Source organism: Pogoniulus pusillus, chromosome 39, assembly GCF_015220805.1.
Source record: "Pogoniulus pusillus isolate bPogPus1 chromosome 39, bPogPus1.pri, whole genome shotgun sequence".
Classification (NCBI taxonomy): Eukaryota; Metazoa; Chordata; class Aves; order Piciformes; family Lybiidae; genus Pogoniulus; species Pogoniulus pusillus.
In genome coordinates this window covers 382,110-404,136 of record NC_087302.1, presented here as the reverse complement: position 1 = coordinate 404,136, position 22,027 = coordinate 382,110, and the positions used below count along the sequence as shown (strand labels likewise).

General features: G+C 59.9%; 1 protein-coding gene across 3 annotated transcripts in view; it reads right to left on the bottom strand.

Annotated features, from left to right (window-relative positions):
- LOC135191422 (receptor-type tyrosine-protein phosphatase V-like) overlaps positions 1–22,027 on the bottom strand; it is a 41,600-nt gene that overhangs the window by 5,716 nt on the left and 13,857 nt on the right. For 2 of the 3 annotated variants that reach the window (XM_064173711.1, XM_064173714.1), the window contains 23 exons: positions 21,561–21,833; positions 20,337–20,606; positions 19,190–19,462; positions 18,131–18,403; positions 17,380–17,652; positions 15,677–15,946; positions 14,985–15,263; positions 14,098–14,232; positions 13,780–13,990; positions 11,034–11,101; positions 10,771–10,891; positions 10,390–10,437; positions 9,893–9,986; positions 6,138–6,228; positions 5,576–5,652; positions 4,779–4,913; positions 4,141–4,263; positions 3,560–3,720; positions 2,890–3,025; positions 2,042–2,121; positions 1,190–1,277; positions 732–825; positions 100–176 (listed from right to left, as the gene is read on the bottom strand). In XM_064173711.1, coding sequence (XP_064029781.1) covers positions 100–176; positions 732–825; positions 1,190–1,277; positions 2,042–2,121; positions 2,890–3,025; positions 3,560–3,720; positions 4,141–4,263; positions 4,779–4,913; positions 5,576–5,652; positions 6,138–6,228; positions 9,893–9,986; positions 10,390–10,437; positions 10,771–10,891; positions 11,034–11,101; positions 13,780–13,990; positions 14,098–14,232; positions 14,985–15,263; positions 15,677–15,946; positions 17,380–17,652; positions 18,131–18,403; positions 19,190–19,462; positions 20,337–20,606; positions 21,561–21,833 — 3,650 coding nt within the window. The remainder of the gene's footprint in view (positions 1–99; positions 177–731; positions 826–1,189; positions 1,278–2,041; positions 2,122–2,889; positions 3,026–3,559; positions 3,721–4,140; positions 4,264–4,778; positions 4,914–5,575; positions 5,653–6,137; positions 6,229–9,892; positions 9,987–10,389; positions 10,438–10,770; positions 10,892–11,033; positions 11,102–13,779; positions 13,991–14,097; positions 14,233–14,984; positions 15,264–15,676; positions 15,947–17,379; positions 17,653–18,130; positions 18,404–19,189; positions 19,463–20,336; positions 20,607–21,560; positions 21,834–22,027) is intronic. The other variant, XM_064173713.1, reaches the window with a different exon arrangement.

Below are 22,027 nucleotides of genomic sequence, written 5' to 3'. Positions count from 1 at the left end.
ATCCCCGTCCACCCAGAGTCACAGTGGCAGTGCCCAGGCAGTGGGGAGCAAGGGCACAGGGAGAAGGAGGAGCAGCAGCTGCTGCTGGGGCAGACTCACCGGGATGTGCCAGACCTGAAGCAGGCCTGAGAGGGGTCCCTGAGCCAGCAGGGAAAACCTCACCCTGGAGCGGTCATCTGCAAAAGGGGAGGGAGATGGAGGCAGCCCTGGCAGCCCTGGCAGCCTGCTGCTCACACAGCTCCTCGGGCACCACTGCTCTGCCAGGCTGCTGCCCTCTGCAGTGCTCCTCTGCAGGCTCTGGAGCTTGGTGCCCAGGGCTCCAGCCCAGTCTCTGTAGAGCAGGCTGCTCACAGCCTCAGCCATGAGTTCTGGGGACCTCCAGGGATGGAGATCCTGAAGGGCTTCTGGTTCCCTGTTCCAGTTTGGCCACTTCAATGGGAGTGAGTTTTGCCTGGCACTGATTTGGGTAACCCTTCCCAGCCACCCCCATTGCCTCTTGCTCTTCCACAGTGCACCTCTGAGCAGCCTCTGCAGGCTCTCTCTTGCCTGTTAGCAGATCTCTGCTCCCTCTCCCCCAGGCTGCACAACCTGTTTCAGTCCCACACCTCTCGTGTCCACCCCCAGGGCACCTTGGTGGCCTTTTTGTGTGCCCAAACATTTTGCTGTGCTGGAGCAGCAGGCCTGGTGCAGGCTGGCTGCAGGCAGAGGATGCAAGGCGCCAGAGCACTCACACGGGAGGATGCTGGCAGAGGGCTGTGCCTGCTGGCTGCCCGAGGCTGCTGCTGCTGCCGAGCTGGCTTCTTCCTTGACCGCCTCTAGGAGGGTCTGCCAGAGGGAAAGGGTGGAGGAAACAGTGAGCAGCACAGGGGTAGGAAGAGCAGGAGGAACCTGGGCCTCCTGAGGGCCTTAGCAGGTCACTATCTGAGCACCTCTGGGGGTGGTCTGGCAGGTCTGCTCCCTGCTCTCAGGAGGTGTCTGCATCCCTGTGTTGGATGTTCAGGAAGGTCCCCACCCTGCATGGGGGACTGAGGAGGGGGTTTTGGCCACTGGCAAGACAGACAGGCACATGGAAACTGGGGCATGGGACCCACTCAGGAGGCATTTCCTGGGTGTCCCTGAACCCGACCAGGTGTAGTCACTCCCCAGGTCCCCCCCAGTGCTCCTGCACACTGCCCAGGCCAGCTCTCACCTCATACTCCCTCAGGAAGCCCAGCTGGGACTTGGCTGCCTTCTGGGCATAGTGCTGGGCAAAGGTCCTCAGCGGGATGGGGCAGGACCTGGGGAGAGAAGGCTGAGGCTGAGCAAAGCCAGGAGCACCCAGGCTGTGTCTGCAGCAGCTGGACAGGGCTAGGAGATGACCTCTACCCTTGAAATGCTAGGGCCCTCATAGGTCCCTTGCCCACCTCTGGCCCATGCCAACCTGCTCTTGCCTAGTCAAAGGCAGGTCTCAGGGGTGGCACAGCCCAGGGTCCATTTCCAAGATACAGCAAGGACAAAACATCCTGTTCCACATGAGGGAGGAGACAGTTTGCCCCTGAAGACAGGCCTGTGACTTCCAGATGTAGGCCCAGAGACAGTGAGGAAGTTGGGCAAAGGCATTCCCAGCTTGACCCTGCAGTGTCCCCTTGGCCTCCACCAGAAGGGGCATCCAGAGGCCACCCAGTAGCCATGAGCCCCTCCAGCCTGAACCTATCTCTGGAGCATCCCTGTGTGCTGGGAAGCCAGAGGCTGATGGAAATGCCAGGCAAGCTCTTCAGCTCTTTGACACTGGCATAGCCCTGCAAGCTGGCACTGAAGGGAAGGAGGATGTGGTTCCTCAAGCTCTCCCAGAGCACCCAGCATGCACAGCTCTGAGCTGGGCTCCTCTTGCTGCAGGGAACAACCAGCCCTGGGCTAACAGCACTCAGAGCACCAAGGGGATGCCTGCTTGGGCTTTGCTGTCCTGCCAGGGGCCAAGGCTCGGGCTGGGCTCAGGGTCCCAGCAGATACTGGAAGGTGATCAGGGTAGGTAGAGGGGCAGCAAAACTTGGCAGGCCCTTACCTCTCTGCCCCTGATAAACCCAGAAGTGCTTCCTCCAGGATCTTGTCCATGATACAGCTGTGCAGGAAGATGTACTGGGACTGGAAGAGAACAGCAGGGAGCAGTGGGGAGCACTGCAGCAGGCAGGCTGCACCCATGGCACTGGCTGGGCTCCTACATTCGTGCCAAAAAGGTTCTGCCTGGCTACTTTAGTCACAGAGCCTCTGGGCCCCTCCTCTGAGACTGTCTGTCCTGAAGGATACTGACACCTGCTCCCAGCTCCTGGTACTGCAATGTTAGAGGGGCTGTGGAGCATCACAGGTCAGCGACACAGAACTGCCTGCCAAGGGCCTGGTCCTGCTCCCAGGAGCTTGGGGATGTTCCTGAGTCTCCTAGCCGGGCTCTGAGGCTCTGTGAGCTCCTGCTGCAGGTCCAGCAGGACATGGAGCTGCTGGAGACTGCCACCGAGTGAGCAATTTCCACTGCAGCTCAGCTGCCGCTCTGAGCAGCACCGCGACCCCGTGTGGAGCTGGGCACCAGGGCAGCACTGCGACCCCGTGTGGAGCTGGGCACCAGGGCAGCACCGCGACCCTGTGTGGGGCTGGGCACCAGGGCAGCACCGCGACCCCGTGTGGAGCTGGGCACCAGGGCAGCACCGCGACCCTGTGTGGAGCTGGGCACCAGGGCAGCACCGCGACCCCGTGTGGAGCTGGGCACCAGGGCAGCACCGCGACCCTGTGTGGGGCTGGGCACCAGAGCAGCACCGCGACCCCGTGTGGGGCTGGGCACCAGCCCGGGGGCACTGGGGTGGGCGGCTCAGTGCTGTGGCTCCCAGCGAGGGCAGTGGGGCGGAGGAGCAGAGGTCTCACCAGCGTCTGCACCATCAGGTAGCGGCTCATGCGCAGGGTGTGCACCGCGCCGAAGACATCCACAGCCTTCTCCTGCCTCATCTGCAGCAGCAGCCGGTCCAGGGCCAGGAAGGTGCCCGTGCGGCCCACCCCGGCGCTGCCAGCACACGGCAAGGGTTAAAGCAGCCCTGATGGCTCCCAGCTCACAGACATACACCCTAGGGCACCAGTCCAAGCGCCCTGGGGCACTGGTGCCAGCAGGGCATGGGGAGCATTCAGCCACCCAGAGCTGGGCTATGGCTCAGTGGTGGACTTGGCAGGGCAGGGTGAGTGGCTGGACTGGATGATCTTCTCCTGACTGTGAGCTGCTGCTGACCACCTCCAGCTGCCTCATGCCCTGGACTAGAGGCCAGGCTGCAAGCCTCGGGGTGAGGCTGGAGAGGGCTGTGGGCAACCTGCTCTAGTGGAGGATGTCCCTGCTGAGCGCAGAGGGGGTTAACTGAATCAGCTTTGGAGGTCCCTTCCAACCCAGACCGTTCTGTGACTCTCTGATTCTCTGATCCTCAGTCCCACCCAAACAGGAGGCTCTCTGTGGCTCCTGAGCACTGCTTCCTCTCCCAGTCCATGCAGAAGCAGGACCCCTGCCCTCTCCCACTGTCCCCTCCTGCTGTGCCCCAGAGCAGAGCCTTGCCTGCAGTGCACAAGGGTGGGCCCTGCCTCCTTGCTGCTCTGGATGTGCTCCCGGACCAGCTCCCTGAAGGTCATGATGGAGGTGGTGGACTCTGGGATGCCGTGGTCAGGCCAGGCCGTGTAGTGCAGGTGGGATAGGAGCCGCTCCACCTGGAGACCCTCCTGCAGGGCAAGGCTGGTGGTTGGTGTGCAGCCCCCTGGGAGGCCTCGCTACTGCCTTGCAGCCCCAGGAGCCCCCAGGGGGCTTGCAGACACCCAGCTCAGCCCCAGGGAACAGCCAATGCCAGATCTGCTGCGCTGCTCCTCTGCCCTGCCCGGGGTGAGCCTCTGGCTGCTGGGGAAGCTGCAGGTTGTGTCCCAGGGCAGGGATATGGACAGGAGAGAGCAAGACTGGGCAGCAGAGGTGCCAGGTGTTGACCAAGTGTGGCCAGGTCTGAAGTGGCAATCTGCTCCTTGGGGCACTGCTTTTTCTCTGATCCCCACCAACAGCAGGTGATGCCATCAGCAAGGGGGAGAAAGTCCTCTGCCCCCTCCCACCCCCAAGCCCTGGCTCTGCCCCGGGTGTGCTGGGTGCTGACTCACATGGCACAGCTTGAACTGGCGCAGGGTCCACTCCTCGGCGCTGCTCTGCTGCAGGAGCTGCACCCGGACCTGCCCGTAGCAGACTGGTGATGCTTCAGACGGCCAGTAGTGATCACACAGCACCTGGGGCACAGGCAGAACAGGCTGCCAGTGATGCCAGTGAGGGACAAGGTCCCACTGGGTGGCCTCTTGGTTCCCTGGCAGTGCCTGGAGAGCAGCAGCTGCAAGGAAGCCAGGACGGTTCCTGGGGAGCAGGCAAAGGTCCCCTCACCCAAGGGCTCTGCACAGCCCTTCCCCAGCTGCCTTTAGCCTGGATCTCAGCCTCCTGCAGAGCAAAGGACCTCTCCTCGTGGAGGAGGAACAGCCCAGCTGGGTTTTCTCACCCAGAGGAAAGTGAATTTCAGCTGGTGCTGAAATACCTGGGGGTGATGGGCACAGCCCCAGCTAAGCTCCACTTCTGCCCCTTCCTGCCCCGAGCCAAGGCCAAGTTGCTGACACAGCAGTCTCTGCTCCCTGGGGGGCAGCTCTGTGGCCGCTGCTCACCCCGCAGCCAGGGCCGGTGGAGGCACACAGCCAGCCCTGGGCTCAGCTCACAGGGGCAGGCTGGCTGAGGCTGGCAGGCGGCAGCGCGGACCTACCCGCCCGTTCTCCATGCAGACGGTCAGCATGACGATGTTGCAGACGTTCTGCTCCCACACCAGCCTCCAGAAGTCATCGATGGTCTTCTTCAGGGGGCCCTGGGTGGCGATGAACTCCCGCTGGGACGCGTAGCCCTGAGGGGGAGGCAGGCAGGGTGAGCTACTGGGGCACGGGGCCCTGCGCTGCGACACCCAGAGCCTGGCCTTGGCGAGGGGGAGCTGCACTGCCCTGAGCCCCTGCGGGCAGCTCCCGGCAGGGCACTCCCCGGGAAGCCAGCAGGTCCTCGGGCGAGGGCGGAGCTGGGCTCCTCTGCCGACGCTGGGCTGAGCACGCAGGGCTCGGGCGCCTCTGCCACACGCACGCCCCGCGGGTCCGCAGCCATGCAGCAGCGCTGCCTGCCCTGCCTGTTACCTGCACAAACCTCCCGGCTGGGGCATGTGGGCACAGCTCCTGGGGTGTTCAAATGCAGCTGCACAGACCAGAAGGAGAAAGAGCAGGCAGACAGACAGGGCAGTAAGCTGGGAGATGGGGGGCAGAGGACAGTCCCCAGGAAGAAAGCAGAAAGCTCTGCCAGCCTCCCCACACTCACAGCTCTTGCCAGCTGCTCATCTCCACCAACCCCTGCGGCAGGGCCTCTGTGCATCTCCCCCTGGCCCCCAGCTCCCTGCCAGCCTGTGCCAGCTGTAGCTTTGGCAACAGCTCTTGCCCACCAGCCCTCACGATCTCAATCCAGGCAGAGCTTCCCTGGTGGTGCCTCCTGGCCATGGCTCTGTGGTGAAGGCAGGTGGGCACTCACAGGCATGAAGTTGGCATTGATGTAGTCTGAGTGTGGATCCTCTCCCAGCTGGCTCAGCTTGACCCGAGAGTGATCATCTGAAACAGGCCACAGACAGGAGCCCTCAGCACAGCCTTCACCAAGACATGGTCACCTCCTCCTCCCCTGCCCAACAGGTGCCCACAGCTCCATGGCCACTGCCAGGAGTGGGCTCTGTGCTGGGCCAGGCACCTCCTCCCTGGGGGCTGCCTGTTTAGCAGGGGGGGATCATGAGGCTCACAGGAGAAGCTATGGGACACTCATGGCTCCCCTTTGGTCTCAGCTGGGACTCATCCCTGAACTGGGCTACCCCCACACCTGCCCAGCAGCTGCTGGAGGAGCTGAGGGCAGAGGCTCAGCCCTGACCCGACCCTCAAGCTTTGGATCTCCAGCAGGAAAATGGAAAGTGAGGCTCATCTCAAGACTGCTTCTCCCAGTTGAGGATCCAGCAGTGTGAAGCCTGCAGCAGAGCAAGGGGAGCCTGTCCCTGTGAGCTGCTGTGTGACCTCCCACCCGGGGTGCTGGGGGAGGAGGCAGCACTTACAGGGCAGCACATGAGGGTATCTGTTCTTGGAGACGTTTGCTGGCAGCTCAGCCTCCAGCTTCAGCTGCTCCTTCCCGACCTCCTTCAGCTCCTGTAGGACAGGGCAAGATCACAGAACACTCTGGGCTGGAAGGGAGCTCCAAAGCTGATCCAGTCCAACCCCCTGCACTCAGCAGGGACATCCTCCACTAGAGCAGGTTGCCTACAGTCCTGTCCAGCCTCACCTGGATAGCTCTAGGCATGGAGCCCAAACCACCTCCCTGGGCAACCTGTTGCAGTGTCCCAACAGCCTCCTGCTGCAGAACTTGTTCCTCACATCACTCTCAATCTGCTCTGCTCTCATTTTTTTTTTTCACAGTATCATCAGGGTTGGAAGAGACCTCACAGCTCATCAAGTCCAACCCTTTACCACAGAGCTCAAGGCCAGACCATGGCACCAAGTGCCACGTCCAGTCCTGCCTTGAACAGCTCCAGGGACTCCACCACCTCCCCGGGCAGCCCATTCCAGTGTCCAATGACTCTCTCAGGGAAGAACTTTCTCCTCACCTCCAGCCTAAATCTCCCCTGGCACAGCCTGAGGCTGTGTCCTCTTGTTCTGGTGCTGGCCACCTGAGAGAAGAGAGCAACCTCCTCCTGGCCACAACCTCCCCTCAGGTAGTTGTAGACAGCAATGAGGTCTGCCCTGAGCCTCCTCTTCTCCAGGCTAACCAATCCCAGCTCCCTCAGCCTCTCCTCGTAGGGCTGTGCTCAAGGCCTCTCCCCAGCCTTGTTGCCCTTCTCTGGACACGCTCAAGCATCTCAATGTCCCTCCTAAACTGGGGGGCCCAGAACTGAACACAGCACTCAAGGTGTGGTCTAACCAGTGTAGAGTACAGGGGCAGAATGACCTCCCTGCTCCTGCTGGCCACACCATTCCTGATGCAGGCCAGGATGCCTCTGGCTCTCCTGGCCACCTGAGCCATTGCCCTCATCCTCTGCAAGCAGTCCCTCTGCAGCCTTCTTGTAGCCCACCTGGGGCACTGGCAGGCTGCTCTGAGCTCTCCCCAGAGCGCTATGAACACCCTCAGTTCCCTCAGCCTGTCCCCACAGTGGAGGTTCTACACCCCCCAGTCATCTTTGTGGCCTCTTCTGGACCTGCTCCACCACATCCATGTCCTTCCTGTGTGCAGGTCTCCAGAGCTGGACACAGCACTGCTGGTGAGGCCTCACCAGCACAGAGCGAAGTGGCAAAATCTCTCCCAATAAACACAAATGTCCCTCTGGAGAGCTCATGTCCAGCTCAGCTTCCTGCTGATGGCCAATGGCTCTGTCATAGAATCACAGAATTGTCAGTGCTGGACAGGACCCCAAGGATCATCCAGCTCCAGCCCCCCTGCCTGGGGCTTGGACACCTCACACTAGATCAGGCTGCCCAGAGCCACATCCAGCCTGGCCTCAGAAACACCCAGGGATGAGGCTTCCAGCACCTCCCTGGGCAACCCCTGTCAGGCTTTTACCACCCTTACACTGAAGAACTTCTTCCTAACATCCAGTCTGAATCTCCCCACTTCTATCTCTGCTCCATTCCCCCCCAGTCCTATCACTACCTCACACCCTAAAATGTCCCTCCCCAGTTCCTGTATCCCCCTCCAGATACTGGAAGGCCACAATGAGGTCTCCTCAGATCATTCTCTTCTCCAGACTGCACATCCCCAACTCAGACTGTCCTCACAGCAGAGCAGCTCCAGCCCTCTGCTCCTCCTCGTGGCCCTGCTCTGGACACCTTCCAGCACCTCCACATCCCTCCTGCACCAGAGGCTCCAGAACTGGACACAGGGCTCCAGGTGTGGCCTCACCAGAGGGTGCAGAGAGGCAGAATCCCCTCCCTGGCCCTCTGCCCACACTTATCTGGCTGTGGCCCAGGCTCTGATTGCTCTCTGGGCTGCCAGTGCACACTGCTGGCTCCTGCTGAGCTTCTAATCCAGCAGCACCCCCAGGTCCCTCTCCTCAGGGCTGCTCTCCAGCCTGGCACTGCCCAGCATGTATCGGTGCTTGGGACTGCCCTGACCCAGCTGCAGGACCTTGCACTTAGCCTTGTTGAAATTCATGAGCTTGGCTTGGGTCCAGCTGTACAGCCTGTGCAGATCCCTCTGGATGGATCCTTCCCTCCAGCTGTCAGCTGCACCACACAGCTTGGTGCTGAGCTGCCTCAGGGCCACTGCTCATGGCACCAACAAAGATGCTGAACAAGACTGATCCCAGTACTGGTCCTTGGGCATGGACCCACTGACAGCCATCCTTTGGGTGTGGCCATGCAGCCAATTTGTAATCCACTGAGCTGTCCACCCCTCAAAACTATGTTTCACCAGCTTGGAGCCTAGGATGTGGTGCAGCACAGTGCCAAAGGCCTTGCTCAGGCCCAGGCAGCTGATGCCAATTGCTCATCCCTTGTCTGTTGATGCTGTGACCTTGTCACTGGAGGCATCAGGTTTGCCAGGCAGGACTTTGTTGTGGAGAGCTGTGGTGGTTGTACCCAGTCACCTCTTCATTATTCTTCTGCCTCAACTGGGTGCTTCCAGAAGGATCTGCTCCATGATCTTACCAGGCACTGACTGGCATTAGAGGGTCACCCACACACAGGGAGCTCTTCTACTCCACCCAAGAACACGAGGGCAGGAGCAAGTGTGGGTAAAAAACCTCCTCAGGAAGCAGAAATCAACCAGCATCATGTCCTGAGAAACCCAAAACCTCTTGTGCTGCAGAGCAGAACCTCTTGTGCTGCCTGAAGGGTGATCTGAGGAGAGACTCAGATCCTTGATGGACTTCCATAGGTGCTGGCAGCAGAAGGATTCAGAGGCTACAGATGTTGGCAGTGGGAGCCAGAGAGGGCAGCCTGAAGTGAATTTCCCAGCCTGGTCATATAGCTCTGAGCTTGCTCCTCAGACTTCCTACTGACTGCAGGCTCCTCTCTAACAACCTCAAGGTGGGTCACATAGCAACACCATTGAGCATCTTCATCTCCAGGCCAGGCCTGGGCCCCTGGCTTTGTCCACCAGCAGCTCTGGGCAGTGCCAGTTCACCTCACACCACAGGCAACATGAATAACAGGCTCACAGAGTCACAGACTCTCAGAGTGGCAGGGGCTGGGAGTGACCTCCAAAGCGCATCCAGTCCAACCCCTGCCAGGGCAGGAGCACCCAGAGCAGGTCACACAGGGACACATCCAGGCAGGGTTTGAATATCTCCAGAAAGGGAGACTCCACAGCCCCCCTGGGCAGCCTGTGCCAGGCTCTGGCACCCTCACAGGGAAAAATTCCTCCTCATGTTTCCTCAGCTTCCACTGTTGCCCCTTGCCCTGGCACTGGCATCCCCCAGCAGAGCCTGGCCCCAGCCTCTGGCACTCACCTGCACATCTCTATAACCATTGCTGAGGTCACCTCTCAGGCTCCTCCTGTCCAAGCTCCCAGCCCCAGCTCCCTCAGGCTCTCCTCCTAACAGAGCTGTTCCATTCCCTTCAGCATCTCTGTGGCTCTGTGCTGGACTCTCTCAAGCAGTCCTGTGTCTCTCTTCAACTGGGGGGGCAGAACTGGGCACAGGCTTTGAGCAGAGGAACTGCCTCATGGCTTGGTCCATCCAAACTTTGGCCTTCCAAACTCCAGGGCGGGTGGTTGGATTTCTGTGCCTGGAGAGGAGTGCCTGCAGGCCACCCAACAGCTGGGGCATGAGCTACCTGGAGAGGGAAGTGAGGAGCAGCTGTGGCAGGAGTCCCAGCTCACCTCGAACTCCTGGAAGAAGGCCTGGTTGGCTCCAGCTGCCTTCATCTCGTAGTACTGCTTGAAGCTCTCGATGGGAACTGGCCGATGGACGCTCCTGCGGAGACAGGGCCAGAGCAAAGCTTGCAGTAGCTGTGCAAAGGTCTGGTGGGGCAGCCAGGTGCCCAGGGAGAGAAGCCAGCCTTGAGGCTGCAGCTCCTGGCTGCACACACTCAGGGCTGGTCTGTGGCCCAGGGACATGGGTCCAACAGAGCACTGCTGACATACTGGGCAAGGAGAGGAGAAAATCCTCCTGCTGCAGGAGCCCTGCAGAGGAGGTGAGACAATGGGGTGGAGCTGGGCAATAAATGCTGAGTGAGGGAAAGCCCAAGCCATACAAAACAGCTGAGGAAGAGGAGACAGAGTTGGTTTTTTCTGCATCGAAGCACAAGAAAGGAAGGAGGTAGAGCACTGTGGGGCCTGCAGTGGGGACACGCAGAGAGGGAAGGCTCCAGCCTCACCTGGAGCTGTAGGTGACCATTTCCTGGGACAAGCTGCTCTTCTTGGTTCTGGAACCAGAACATGGGAGATGTTACTGCTCCCTGCAGGGCAGGGCCAGCTGCTGTGGCTATGCTGTGGGCTGCTGGCCCATGGAGTGCCTGCGAGCAGGCAGCTCCCACCAGGCACCCTGCCCTGCACACGGGTGGGCTGCTGTGATTTCACAGCTCATGGACAGGTCCCCTCTCGCCTCTGCCCTTTGCTTCTGGCCTTGCCAGGCACAGCTCCACTGGCAGTGTCCTACTTTGCCCACCTCTTTTTATACCCTCCCACTGCTCTTCCTCCTGGCCTGGCACTGAAGGGTGGGATCCTCACCATGCACCCACAGGCGGCCTCATGCTCACCTCTTTGCTCTGAGCTGTTTCCAGTAGACCAAGGCAAAAACAGCTGCAAGTGTCAGGAGAAATCCCATGATGATTCCAGCGATGATTGGCATTGAGAGCGGAGCTGTACCTGCATCAGCAGCTGCAGCAAGGAGACAGAGCAGGCAGGGGTCAGCCAATGGCTCCAGTGAGTCACCAGGACCTCCCTCTGAGTGCCACTGCCAGGCTGCCAGTCATCTCTACCCTGCACCACCAGGTGGGCGAGATGGCATTCTCCACTTTACCTGAGAACAAGGTGAAGGTCACTGCAGGGGCCACGGGGTCATACTTGGTGAAGGCAGCGATGCTGAACCTAGGGCAAGGCAGAGTCCTGCCATCAGGGGCAGCCAGAAGGGGCAAGCACAGCCCCCAGGCAGCCAGGAGCAGGACAACTCAAGGGAGCAGGACAGCTGCCCCTGTCTGAAGTGCTGCACTGGAAGGAGCTGGTTTCCTGGCAGGGATTCAGGAAACACGTCAGAACTGCCCTGCCTCCTTTTTCTGCCTCTTGAGCAGTTTTGTTGCACCTGTGAGAATCTGAGACACTCAGAGAGCACAACTGGAGAACAGCTCCCACAGAACCACAGAGCTGCTTGGGATGCTGTAAAGGGTTAACCCTCCCGGTGCTGGTCTGAACCTGACCCCTGTTTCTCCTGACTCCTCGGTGGGGTGGTCTGAACCTGACCCCAGGTGCAGTGGTTAGTCCCCTCCCCCTTCCCCTCTAGGGCCCCTATAAAAACAGAGCAACTTTCTCTTCGCCCTGCCTGCCAGCACCACCCTGGTTCCTGCTGCTCCTGGGTTTGCCTCGTGGCCACCCTACCACAACCCTGAATCTACTTCCATCCATTGCCATCAGTCTGGCTGCATTTTGTGCCTCGTTTCCCTTCCCTACACCTTTTTGTAACTCCCCTACCTCGAATAGCTTTTAGTTAAAGGTTTTTCTTTTCACTTGCAGATAGAAGCAAGGCTCTGGGTGCTTTACCCTTTCCCTCTCTACAGCTAATTCTTTTCCTTCCCAAAGGGGCATCTTATTATTGGTTTGTTCTGTCAGGTAGTTGGGCTCCAAGAAGCTGATTCAGACCAATATAGTTAGCAAAGCCCTCTGAGATCATCCAGCCCAGCTGCCAACCCAACCCTACCATGGCCACCAACCCATGGCCCCAAGTGCCATGGCCTCAGCTTTCTGCAACACCTCCAGCCGTGGGCACTCCACCACCTCCCTGGGCAGCCTCTGCCAATCCCTGACCACTCCTGCAGCAAATAAATGTTCCCCCTCCTCCAGAGGGTTCTTCACAGACACAAGCAATGAGTTTCTGTTCTCTTATAGGACTGACACAGGGAAAGACAGCAAGCAGGGAGAAGCAAGTTGGGCTGAGTCCTGTCTTAGCTCAGGGCAGCCCTTCCATTGGGTTGGCTTGAAAGACCTAAGCCTGGATAGCTGAAACAGGGGCACCTCAACTGGGAGGTGCTGGGGCCTTCTGCCCTACATCCTTCTCCCAGCAGTGTGCACACCAAACCTCCCAGCTCTCTGCAGAGCTGACTTCCTCCTGAGCTTGTAGGGGGAGGGCTCCTCATGCCCTAAATGCAAGCCAAGGCTCTCAAACGTAGCTTTGGAGTCTAATGTGGAATCTGATGTGAGTCTTGTCTGGCAGCACCCTGGAGCCAGCTGCCAGACCAGACATCTCTTTGGAAACTGAGCCTGCAGATGCCTTGGCATGAGAGACAGGGGCTGGTGGACACCTAACTCAGTGCCAGGGAGGGAGCAAGGGTCGGCTTGCAGTGTGCTAGGCTGTCAGCAGTGCCAGCTTCTCTCCACACTAGGCAATCAGCACAAGCTGTGGCGGGTCCCTGTTGTCCAGGGCAGCCAAAGCAAGCTGGGAAGAGGTGCAAGAGAATCTTCCAGTCCTGAGCAACTGGACAGTTTAGTGCATGGGGTTGAACCACGCTAGGTGGACAGCCTGATGGTCCTGAACTAGCTGCCACCCTGCTGGGGGTTGATCCTGGAGTGGAAGTAGCAGCTGGGAAGAGTGGGCACAGGCTGGGAGTGGAGCGGTGCAGGGCTGCAGGGGTATTGCTGTGTTTGTGCTGTGTCCCCTCAAGGCTGGTGGCAGATCCTGGGCTGTGCCAACATTTGCAGTGCAGACCCAGGCTGTCCCCAGGAGCAGCAGGCTGCCAGGGGACAAGGTCATCTTGTCCACCCCCCTGCAGTCAGCAGGGACACCTCCATCTAGAGCAGGCTGCCCAGGGACACATCCAGGCTGATCTCCAGGGACATGGCCTCAACCACCTCCCTGGGCAGCCTGTGCCAGTGTCTCTCCACCCTCACTGTGCAGAGCTTCCTCCTGGCGTCCAACCTAACTCTGCCCTGATCCAGTTTCAAACCACTGCCCTCGTCCTGTCACCACAAGCCCTTGGTAACAGTCCCTGCCCAGCCTTCAGACATTGAAATGCAGCTCTGAGGTGTCCCCAGAGCCTTCTCTTCTCCAGGCTGAACAGCCCCAACTCTCTCAGCCTGTCGCCATAGGGGAGGTTCTCCAGCCCTCTGATCATCTTGGTGGCCTCCTCTGGACCCTCCCCATCAGGTCCATATCCTTCTTGTGCTGGACACAGCACTGCAGGTGAGGAGTCCTCAGAGCAGAGGCAGAATCTCCTCTCTCCATCTCTGGCCACACTGCTTTTGATGCAGCCCCACTGTAGTTCTCACCTAGACATTGCCCAGCTGCCAAGGGAACACAACCAGCCCCTGCCAGCCCCAGCTGTCACCTCTGCTCTCCTTCCCCTGCCCACTTACACTGCCTGACCCCCTCCGGTGTGCCAGTCCTTGCATCCCTCAGACACTGCTGGGTGGAGCAGCTCTCAGGTGCACTGCTGAGGGGATCTGGGAGTACGAGGCTGAGGTGACATCCAGGGAGCTGGTGGTGGCACCTCGCAGGGACACCTGCAGTCCCTTGTCTCCTCCAGCCCCTTCCCCTCAGGAGGGATGTTGGATCTCACCTGTACTGCTCGTTGGCTTTCAGCTTCCCGTTGCAGGTGGCCCTGGTCTGGCCACACTCCTCCGTTCCCAGCGGCACTCGCCAGGTCTCGGGGGAGCTCCTGGGGCTCGGCTGGAAGGGATTGGGGATGAGCACAGCCAGGTAGGAGTCCTCCATCCCATAATAGTGGTCATACCAAGTGCTGGACATGATGTCCGGGGTGGGCCTGAGCACTGGAGGGAACGCACGAGGTGACAGTGGTGGTCCCGAGGCGAAGCCCTGCGGAGCTGCTGGGCTGCAGGACCCCCGGGGGGGCGCGGGCAGGGCCGGGGGCGCTTACCGGAGCGGTTGGTGGTCGCCGCTACTCCGTAGTACTGGATCCGCCCATTCTCCTCGCTGAACAGCTCCGAGGAGAGCACCACCGCGGAGCTGGCCTCCACCTGGAAGCTGTCTGCTCGCAGCGGTGGAGGCAGGGCTGGAAGAGGAACGAGCAAGCACAGCCCTGTGGCGTGACCCTGCGTGCCAGGTGGGGACGTGGCATCGCTTAGCTCCCAAACGGTCCCAGCACCTCCTGCCCACAGCCCTGCCCTCAGCCCTGCCCCGCCGCAGTGCAGCACAGGAGCACACAGGGCTCACAGCCAACCGAGAGAGTCCCCAGGGCTAATTAGGATCTGAGCCACCTGGGCTGGAAAAGACCCCCGGGATCGAGTCCGACCACTGACCCTCTGCAAAGTTCACCCTGAACCATGTCCCCAAGCACCACATCCAAACCACCTCGAAACACATCTAGGGATAGGGACTCCACCCCTGCAGGGCAGCCTGTGCCAGTAGCAGACCACTCTTGCTTCCTCATGTCCAGTCTCAACCTCCTCTGCTGCAGTTTGAGGCCACTGCCTCTTCTGTCACAAACTACCAACCTCTCCCAACCTCCTCCAGGTAGCTGTGGAGAGCAGTGAGGTTTCCTCTCAGCCTCCTCTAACCAGCCCCAGCTCCTCCAGTTGCTCCTCACAAGATTTATTCTCCAGGCCCTTCCTCACCTTCCTTGCCCTCCTCTGCACTGGCTCCAGCAGCCCCAAAACTGGGCACAACACTCTAGGTGTGGCCTCACCAGTGCCAAGCACAGGGGGACAATCCCACCTAACTTGGTGTCATCTGCCAGCTGACTGCTGACCCACTCTGTGTGTAGCAGCCCTGGGGGACCAGGCTGTGGGAGTGGAGGGGACTCACCCTCCACTGTCGTGTTGCAGAGCAGAGTCACAGCCTGGCCCCTCAAGGTGTTCATGCCCACTGTGCTCAGGGTGATGCGGTAGGACGTGCTGGGGTCCAGCCCCTCCAGCCTGGCCTTGCTCCTGGGTGTGCTCAGGACGTAGGTGGAGGTGGGAGGTCCATCAGAGAGCCTCTCTGTCACCACCTCATAGGCCTCCACATCCCCAGCAGAGCTGCTCCAGTTCAAGGAAAGGCTCCGTGGCTCCGGCAGGCACTGCACATCCTGCACCGGCTCCGGCTCTGCACAGGGGACAGGGCAGGCTCTGAGCTCACTGGGCTGGAGAAAGCCCAACCTCAGCCCATGCCTCAGAGCTGCTGTGGTGTTACTGCCTGCCCCTAAGTCAATGGGAGAGGAGTGAAGCTGGGCACCTCTGATCTAGGAGCTCTCTGTGCCAAGGGCACTAGGCAAATAGGTCAGGGCTTGGGCAGATGCCTTAAAGGGGCAGCAGAGCAGTGGAGATCTCTGCCCAGGCTGCTGTGCTTCACCAGGGGCCATAGGCTCAGGGCAGTCTCTGCCATGGAGCTTTCCTCATCCCCCACCATGAATACTGCCACCCTTCTGCTGCCACCCAAGGGCTGACCCAGCCTGGAGGCCAAGCAGGCACTGCTCCCCAGCTTGCTCTCCCTGCATCCCCCTGCCAGCGCATACCCACCCATGGGCACTGCCAAGGGCTTGGTGCTGCTCCAGTAGGGCCCAGCTACACAGTTCAAGGAGACAGAGTAGTTCCTCCCTGGCACCAGTCCCTGGAGGAGGTGCTGGGCTTGCCCCCTGCCCAGGGCATGCCTCCAGGGCACAGTGCTGTTCCTGGGGTCCCGAAGCCACAGCTGGCAGTCGTCCTGCTGCCCAGGGACGCTGCCCCAGGAGATGAGCACTGTGCCGCGCCCCTCGGCCACCACAGAGAGGTTGCTGGGAACTGAAGGGGCTGCAACGGAAAGCAGAGCAGGGCAGGGTTAGTGGCATGCACTGACTGCTCCATCCCCAGAGGATGGGCAGCTTCCTAGAATCACAGAATGAGCTGGGTTGGAAGGGACCTCCAAAGCTCATCCAGTCCAACTCTGCACTTAGCAGAGACATCCTTCACCAGAGCAGGCTGCTCAGAGCCCTGTCCAGCCTCACCTGGAATATCCCCAGGGATGGGGACCCAACCACCTCCCTGAGCAACCTGTTCCAGTGCTCAACCACCCTCACTGGAAAGAACTTTTTCCTCACATCCAATCTACATCTCCTCTGCTCTAGTTTGAAGCCATTGCCCTCGTCCTGTCCCTGCAGTCCCTCTGCAGTCTTCTTATAGCCCCTTCAGGTACTGGAAGGCCACCATTAGGTCCCCCTAGAGCATTCTCTTCTCCAGGCTGAACACCCCCAGCTCCCTCAGCCTGTCCCCTCAGAACTGCTCCAACTCCCTAATAATTTTTAGTGGCTCCTCTGGACCCTCTCCAGCAGGTCCAAGTCCTTCCTTTGTTGAGGGCTCCAGCCCTGGACACAGCACTCCAGGTGAGGTCTCCTCAGAGCAGGATCTCCCTCTCTACCTCTGGCCATGCTGCTTTGGATGCAGCCCAGGCTGCCCTTGGCCCTTCTGGGCTGCAAGCTCACACTGTCTGCTCATGTCCAGCTTCTTCATCTGGCACTAACATTTCTGCAGTTCCTGGCTGTCACTACCAGAAATGGCCTTTAAATGGCAGCTGGAGGACATGCAGAGTGAGGAGCACGAGGAGCTGGGCTCTTCCTCTTGCTAATTAGCAAGTTTCATTAGAGACCTGCCTGAAGGGCTCTGCATGGGACTCCCAGCACCCTGCCAGGGGCTGGCTGAGCGTGGGAGCAGAGCCCTCTGGATTCCCCAAGCCAAGGGCAGGGACTGTGGGGACAAGCACATGAAAGGGCTTATTGTGCTTATCTGCAATTCCCACATTCCTTGAGAGCAGCCCAGAAAAGCCCAGCCCCCACTCACCCCCATGCCAGGGATTTTCTGAGTGCCTGGGAGAAAGGCAGTGAGGCTGGTGGAGTAGTCCCCCACGGCTGCAGGTGTCTTGTACCAGGGCCACACTGTTGCCATGAGGTCCCTTGCTCCCGCTCAGTCACCCGTGCGTGGAGGAGCCAGCTGGAGGTGCCTCCTGCAGCAGCAGCCATGGCTGCCAAACTGCCCTATGGGCAGCAGTGTTGCCCTGCTCTCCCCTCCACCAAGGGCTTGCACTGCCCCCCCCCCCCCCGATCCCATCCTGAAGATGGCACCTGGAGCCTTCAGGCAGCAGCCCCAGCCGTGTCCCTCCTGCTCCCTGCCACAGCAGGTCCTGAGCCTCTCCAGCTGGGGGAAGCTGAACCTCATGCACGATGCAAGGACCTCCAGCTCTTGCCACTTACTTGTCCAGTCACTGATGTTCTCTGCAGAGGCTGTGTAGGGCCCTGCCATGGCCATCACCTCCAGCAGGTATTTGTGTCCTGGAGCCAAGCCAGAAAAGGTGAACTTGCTGCTGCCTTTCCCAACAGAGACGTTGGCTGCCACCATGCCTGAGCCCGAGTGGTACAGGAGGAGCTTGTAGCTGTCTTGCCCTTGGGGTTCAGCTCTCCAGGACACACTCAGCCTGTTGGGGTACCCCTGGTTTGTCATGTACACGTTACGGGGTGACAGGGGGTCTGGAAAGAAAAGATAGGAGACAGGTCAGGGTCTGAGGCCACTGCCTGGGCATCATGGCAGCGTCAGCAGAAGGGATGCACCACGCACGACAGGGCACTGCATCTTGGCTGCATCCACCAGCCCGTGGACAGCTGGGAGCAGCTTCTCCAAGCTTCAACTGGTGCCTGAGCCAAGACAGCCCTGTCCCAGCTGGAGACACCTGGAGATGGGTGAGGAGAGAGCAGCCAGGCAGGCAGAGCAGAGGGGAAGGTGAATCCTCCTGTCCACTGCTGCCTCCTTTGTGCCTCTGCTCTGAAGTGCAGGCCCCAGAGCTTCAGCTGGGCTGGTGGGGCTGATGGTGGGGATGGGCACTGCCACACCCTTGGATTCAGGCAGGGCTTGGGGACAGCCATGAAGGCCATCAGGGCTGTGTCCTTTAGAAGGAGCTTTCGTGCCTGCCCAGCAAGGTGCCCACGCCCCTCAAAGCAGGGCACTCACACGTCCAGTTGCTGACGTTCCCTGCAGACGATGGGTAGGAGCCTGCCACAGATGCCACCTCCAGCAGATATCTGCTCCCTGGGGCCAATCCCGTGAAGGTGAAGTTGTGACTGTCTCTGCCAAGCGAGGTCACAGCTGCCACGGTGCCCAGCCGTGCGTGGTACAGCGTCAGGGAGTAGCTGTCTCGGCCTCCGTCCGCGGCTACCCAGGTGGCACTCAGCTGGTCAGGGTGCCCCAGGCTCAGCAGGTGCACGGCAGCCGGGGGCAGGGGGCCTGAGGAGCCACCAGAGCTGGGTTAGGGACTGGGTGCCAGGCAGAAGGAGACGGACAGAAGTGACATGGTGCAGCAGGACAGATGCTCCCTGCCTCGGCGAGGCCTAGGGCCAGGACTTGGAGACCACCTCTGGCACACTCCTCATCCTCCCTCTTCTCTTTCCCACACTCTCCTGTGACGCTGCTCACCCTCTGTGGTCCCTCACATGCCAACCTTCTCCCCTTGGCTCACTCTCATTCCCACAACCCAGCTGAGCACCGTGGCCACTGCTGTAGGCACCTGTCCTCCAACACTCTGCTGGCATGCAGCTGTCTGGGCAGCACTGGCACAGCACCTCTGGCCAGTCCTAAAATCTTTCTGGGTGGGAGAAGCATTGCACCAGTCTCTGCCCAGAGCAAGGATCCCTTCCCTGGGGAGTTGGCCTCCTGCATTGCACTGAGTCATTCAGTGAACCTTTATGGGATCTGCAGTTTGCACCTGCTGAAGGAGACCCAGAGGAGGCAGGAGTGCTGCTGCACACAGGCAGATGGGGTGGCACAGGGACCTCACTGTGTGGGCACAGCTGGGCAGCCCTGCCTGCCATCGCCATGCATTTGTGCCAGCCTAGAGATGAACATCCATGTGCCCATGAGGGTAGCTGTGCCCCGCACTAACTGCTACATGCTGCAGCCATGGGAGTGTCTGCACACTCCCAAAGGCACCAGGTCCCTTCTAAGTCCCTCAGGACTGCCCAGTGGAGCAACATGTCCTAGCCCTGTGCCGGGCAGAGCCCTGCAGCCACTCACGTGTCCAGCCGCTGACGTTGGGTGCCGCTGCCTGGTATGGTCCAGCGGTGGCAGCGGCCTCCAGGGAGTACTCACATCCCGGGGTCAGGCCCATGAAGGTGTAGTTGTGGGTGCCCCTCCTGAGCGAGGCTGTGGCTGCCACGATGCCCAGCTGTGCATGGTACAGGGTCAGCCTGTACCCATCTTGCGCCCCGGCTGTGGCTGCCCAGGCGGCGCTCAGCTGGTCAGGGTGCCCCTGGCTCAGCCAGCGCACGCCAGCGGGCGGCAGGGGGCCTGGGGAGGAAGCAGAAGTCATTGCCAGAACCCACCTCTGGGCTGGGGTAAGGGCAATGCCTCATGTTTGTGCCAAGTCTGTGCTGCAGGACATGAGTCAGCCCTGCAGGGTGCCAAGGAGTGGCTTTGCCCCTGACTCTGTGGCAGCTGCCTGAGCCTGCAGAGGACTGTGGACAGCCACCAGGCCCAGGGCTGGCTGTGGCACTGGGTCATACACAGAGTGCCCACACTGCACCCAGCAGGGCATGAGCACAAGGGCACCTGCATGGGTGGGAGAGGAAGTGTGCTAGTTAGAAGCAAGCTGGAATGTTTTGGTAAAAGAACTTGCTAACAGGCAGTGGAATGAAAAACAATTGTGTCTCCTCTCACAGCCACGCTGAGAGCTCTGGGAAGAAGAAGTAAACTTTCTCCATTTTGTTTTTTTCCTTCTGCCTTTGCCTTAGACCTGGTCACATCTCATTAACCCTGCTCCTACTAACCCTGCTCCCTAACCTCTTGGCTGCACCTCTCTTCTTCCTGAGAACTGGGCTAAGGTTGAGAGGGCCGGGGGAGGTGTTGGGGTGGTTTGAGAGCCCCTCCTGGGGACTCAGGTTTCTGGGAGGGGAGTTGTGCTTTTGTATTGTTTATCCTTTGTATATTTCTGTATATAATTGTATATAACTGTATATATTGTAAATAGCTGCTTGTAAATTCTGCTAGCTGTAAATAAATTGCTTCATCTATATTCCCAGAGGCCGTCTGAGTTAGCTGGGGCAAATGCAAAGTTGGGGGGGGCGGGTAAGAGCCCAAACCATCACAGGAAGGCAGGGTCTGGCTGCATCAGTCTGGCCTCTGGTTTGAAGCAAGAGAGCAGAGCTCTGCACACAATACTCACGTGTGCAGTGGGTGACGTTGGGGGTGCTGCTGTGGAAAGGCCCAGCTGTGGCCCTCACTGTCACACTGTAGCTGGTGCCAGGGCTCAGGTTGCTGAAGATGTGAGTCCTGGCATCCCCTCCCAGCACCATGTGCCCAGCAGGACTGCTGGAGGCTGTGTCATAGACATCCACCACGTAGCTTTCACCTCCTCGCCCTGTTGCTGCCCAGGATACTTGCAGCATGGAGGCAGAGGGGCTGCCCAGGGTGAGGTTGGCAGGGGCCAGAGGATCTGGAAAGCAAAAGGGAGGCAGTCAGCCCCCAGGAGCCGCTGCTGGTGGCTCAGTGCTAGGAGATGCCTGCTTTGCCCAGAAGCTCCTGCTGCTGCCAGCTCCCCACGGCATGGTGGCCAAGGTGGCCACCAGATCTCCCCAGGGAGATGCATGGGGACAGCTGGGCAGAGAGCAATATGGCCTGCACCTGGACATGCCAGGGGAGACACCCAGAGCCTCTGAGGTTGGCAGAGGGGATTGGCTCTGGGTCAGGGAAGCAGTGAGGACAGTGAGCAGAAGGCTGCAACAGCTTTGTATGAGCTAGAGGCAGAGTGGGATGGTTTGGGCTGGGGGAGGGGGCAGGAGGTGCTATGTCCAACCCACCACACCTGGGGGTGCTGGTCAAGAGCTGACTGAACAGGAGCCAGCCTGTGCCCAGGTGGCCAAGAAGGGTACTGGCATCCTTGCCAGGATCACCAATGGTGTGGCCAGTGGGAGCAGGGAAGTGACTGTGCCCTTGTACTGATGAGGCCAAGCCTTGAATCCTGAGTTCAGTTTGGGTCCCTCACTTCAAGAAGGGCATTGAGGAGCTGGAGCAGGTTCAGAGAAGGGCAACAAAGTTTTAGAAAGATCTGGAGAACAGAGCTGAGGAGGAGCAGCTGAGGGAGCTGGGGGTGTGCAGTGTGGGGAAGAGGAGGCTGAGGGGAGACCTCATTGCTCTCTGCAGCTCCCTGAGAGGAGGCTGCAGCCAGCTGGGGGTTGGGCTCTGCTCCCTAGAATCAGATGATAATAGAAGAGGAAATGTCCTGAAATTGTTCAAGGGGAGGGTGGTGGAGTGCCCATGCCTGGAGTTGTGGAAGAAATGTGTGTCCATGGCACTTGGGGCAGGGTTTGGTGACCGTGGGGGTGTTGGGTTGATGTTGGACTGGATGATCTCAGAGAGCTCTTCCAGCCCAAACACTTCTGTCACTCACATGTCCATTGGGTGACGTTGGTGGAGGAGGCTTCAAAGGAGCCTTTGACAGCAGCAACCTGCGCAGCAAACCTGCTGCCTGCCTCCAGCCGAGCCCAGCTGATGTTCTGAGCATCCGGAGCCAAGGTCTGGAGCCCAACCCTGCTCTGGGCGCTGAGGCTATACAGGGTGACACGGTAGAGGTCCCTCCTGCCTGGGGGCTTGCTCCAGCAGAGGGACAGCTCCGAGGCGCTGCCTGGGTTGGTGAAGTTGAGGTTTGTTGGTGTAGCAGGAACTACGAGAAAAGAGACACAGGAGTGAGGGAGGAGAAGATCCAGTTCTGGCCACGCAGGCACCTCCAGCAGAGTGTCCACATGGCACAAGGCTGCAAGAGGCAGAAGGCAGCAGGCAGCATGACTGTAGGGTGCCCTCCCCTCCATGGGTGACAACATTCAGGAGCTCCTCACAGTGCTCCCATCCAAACACCCA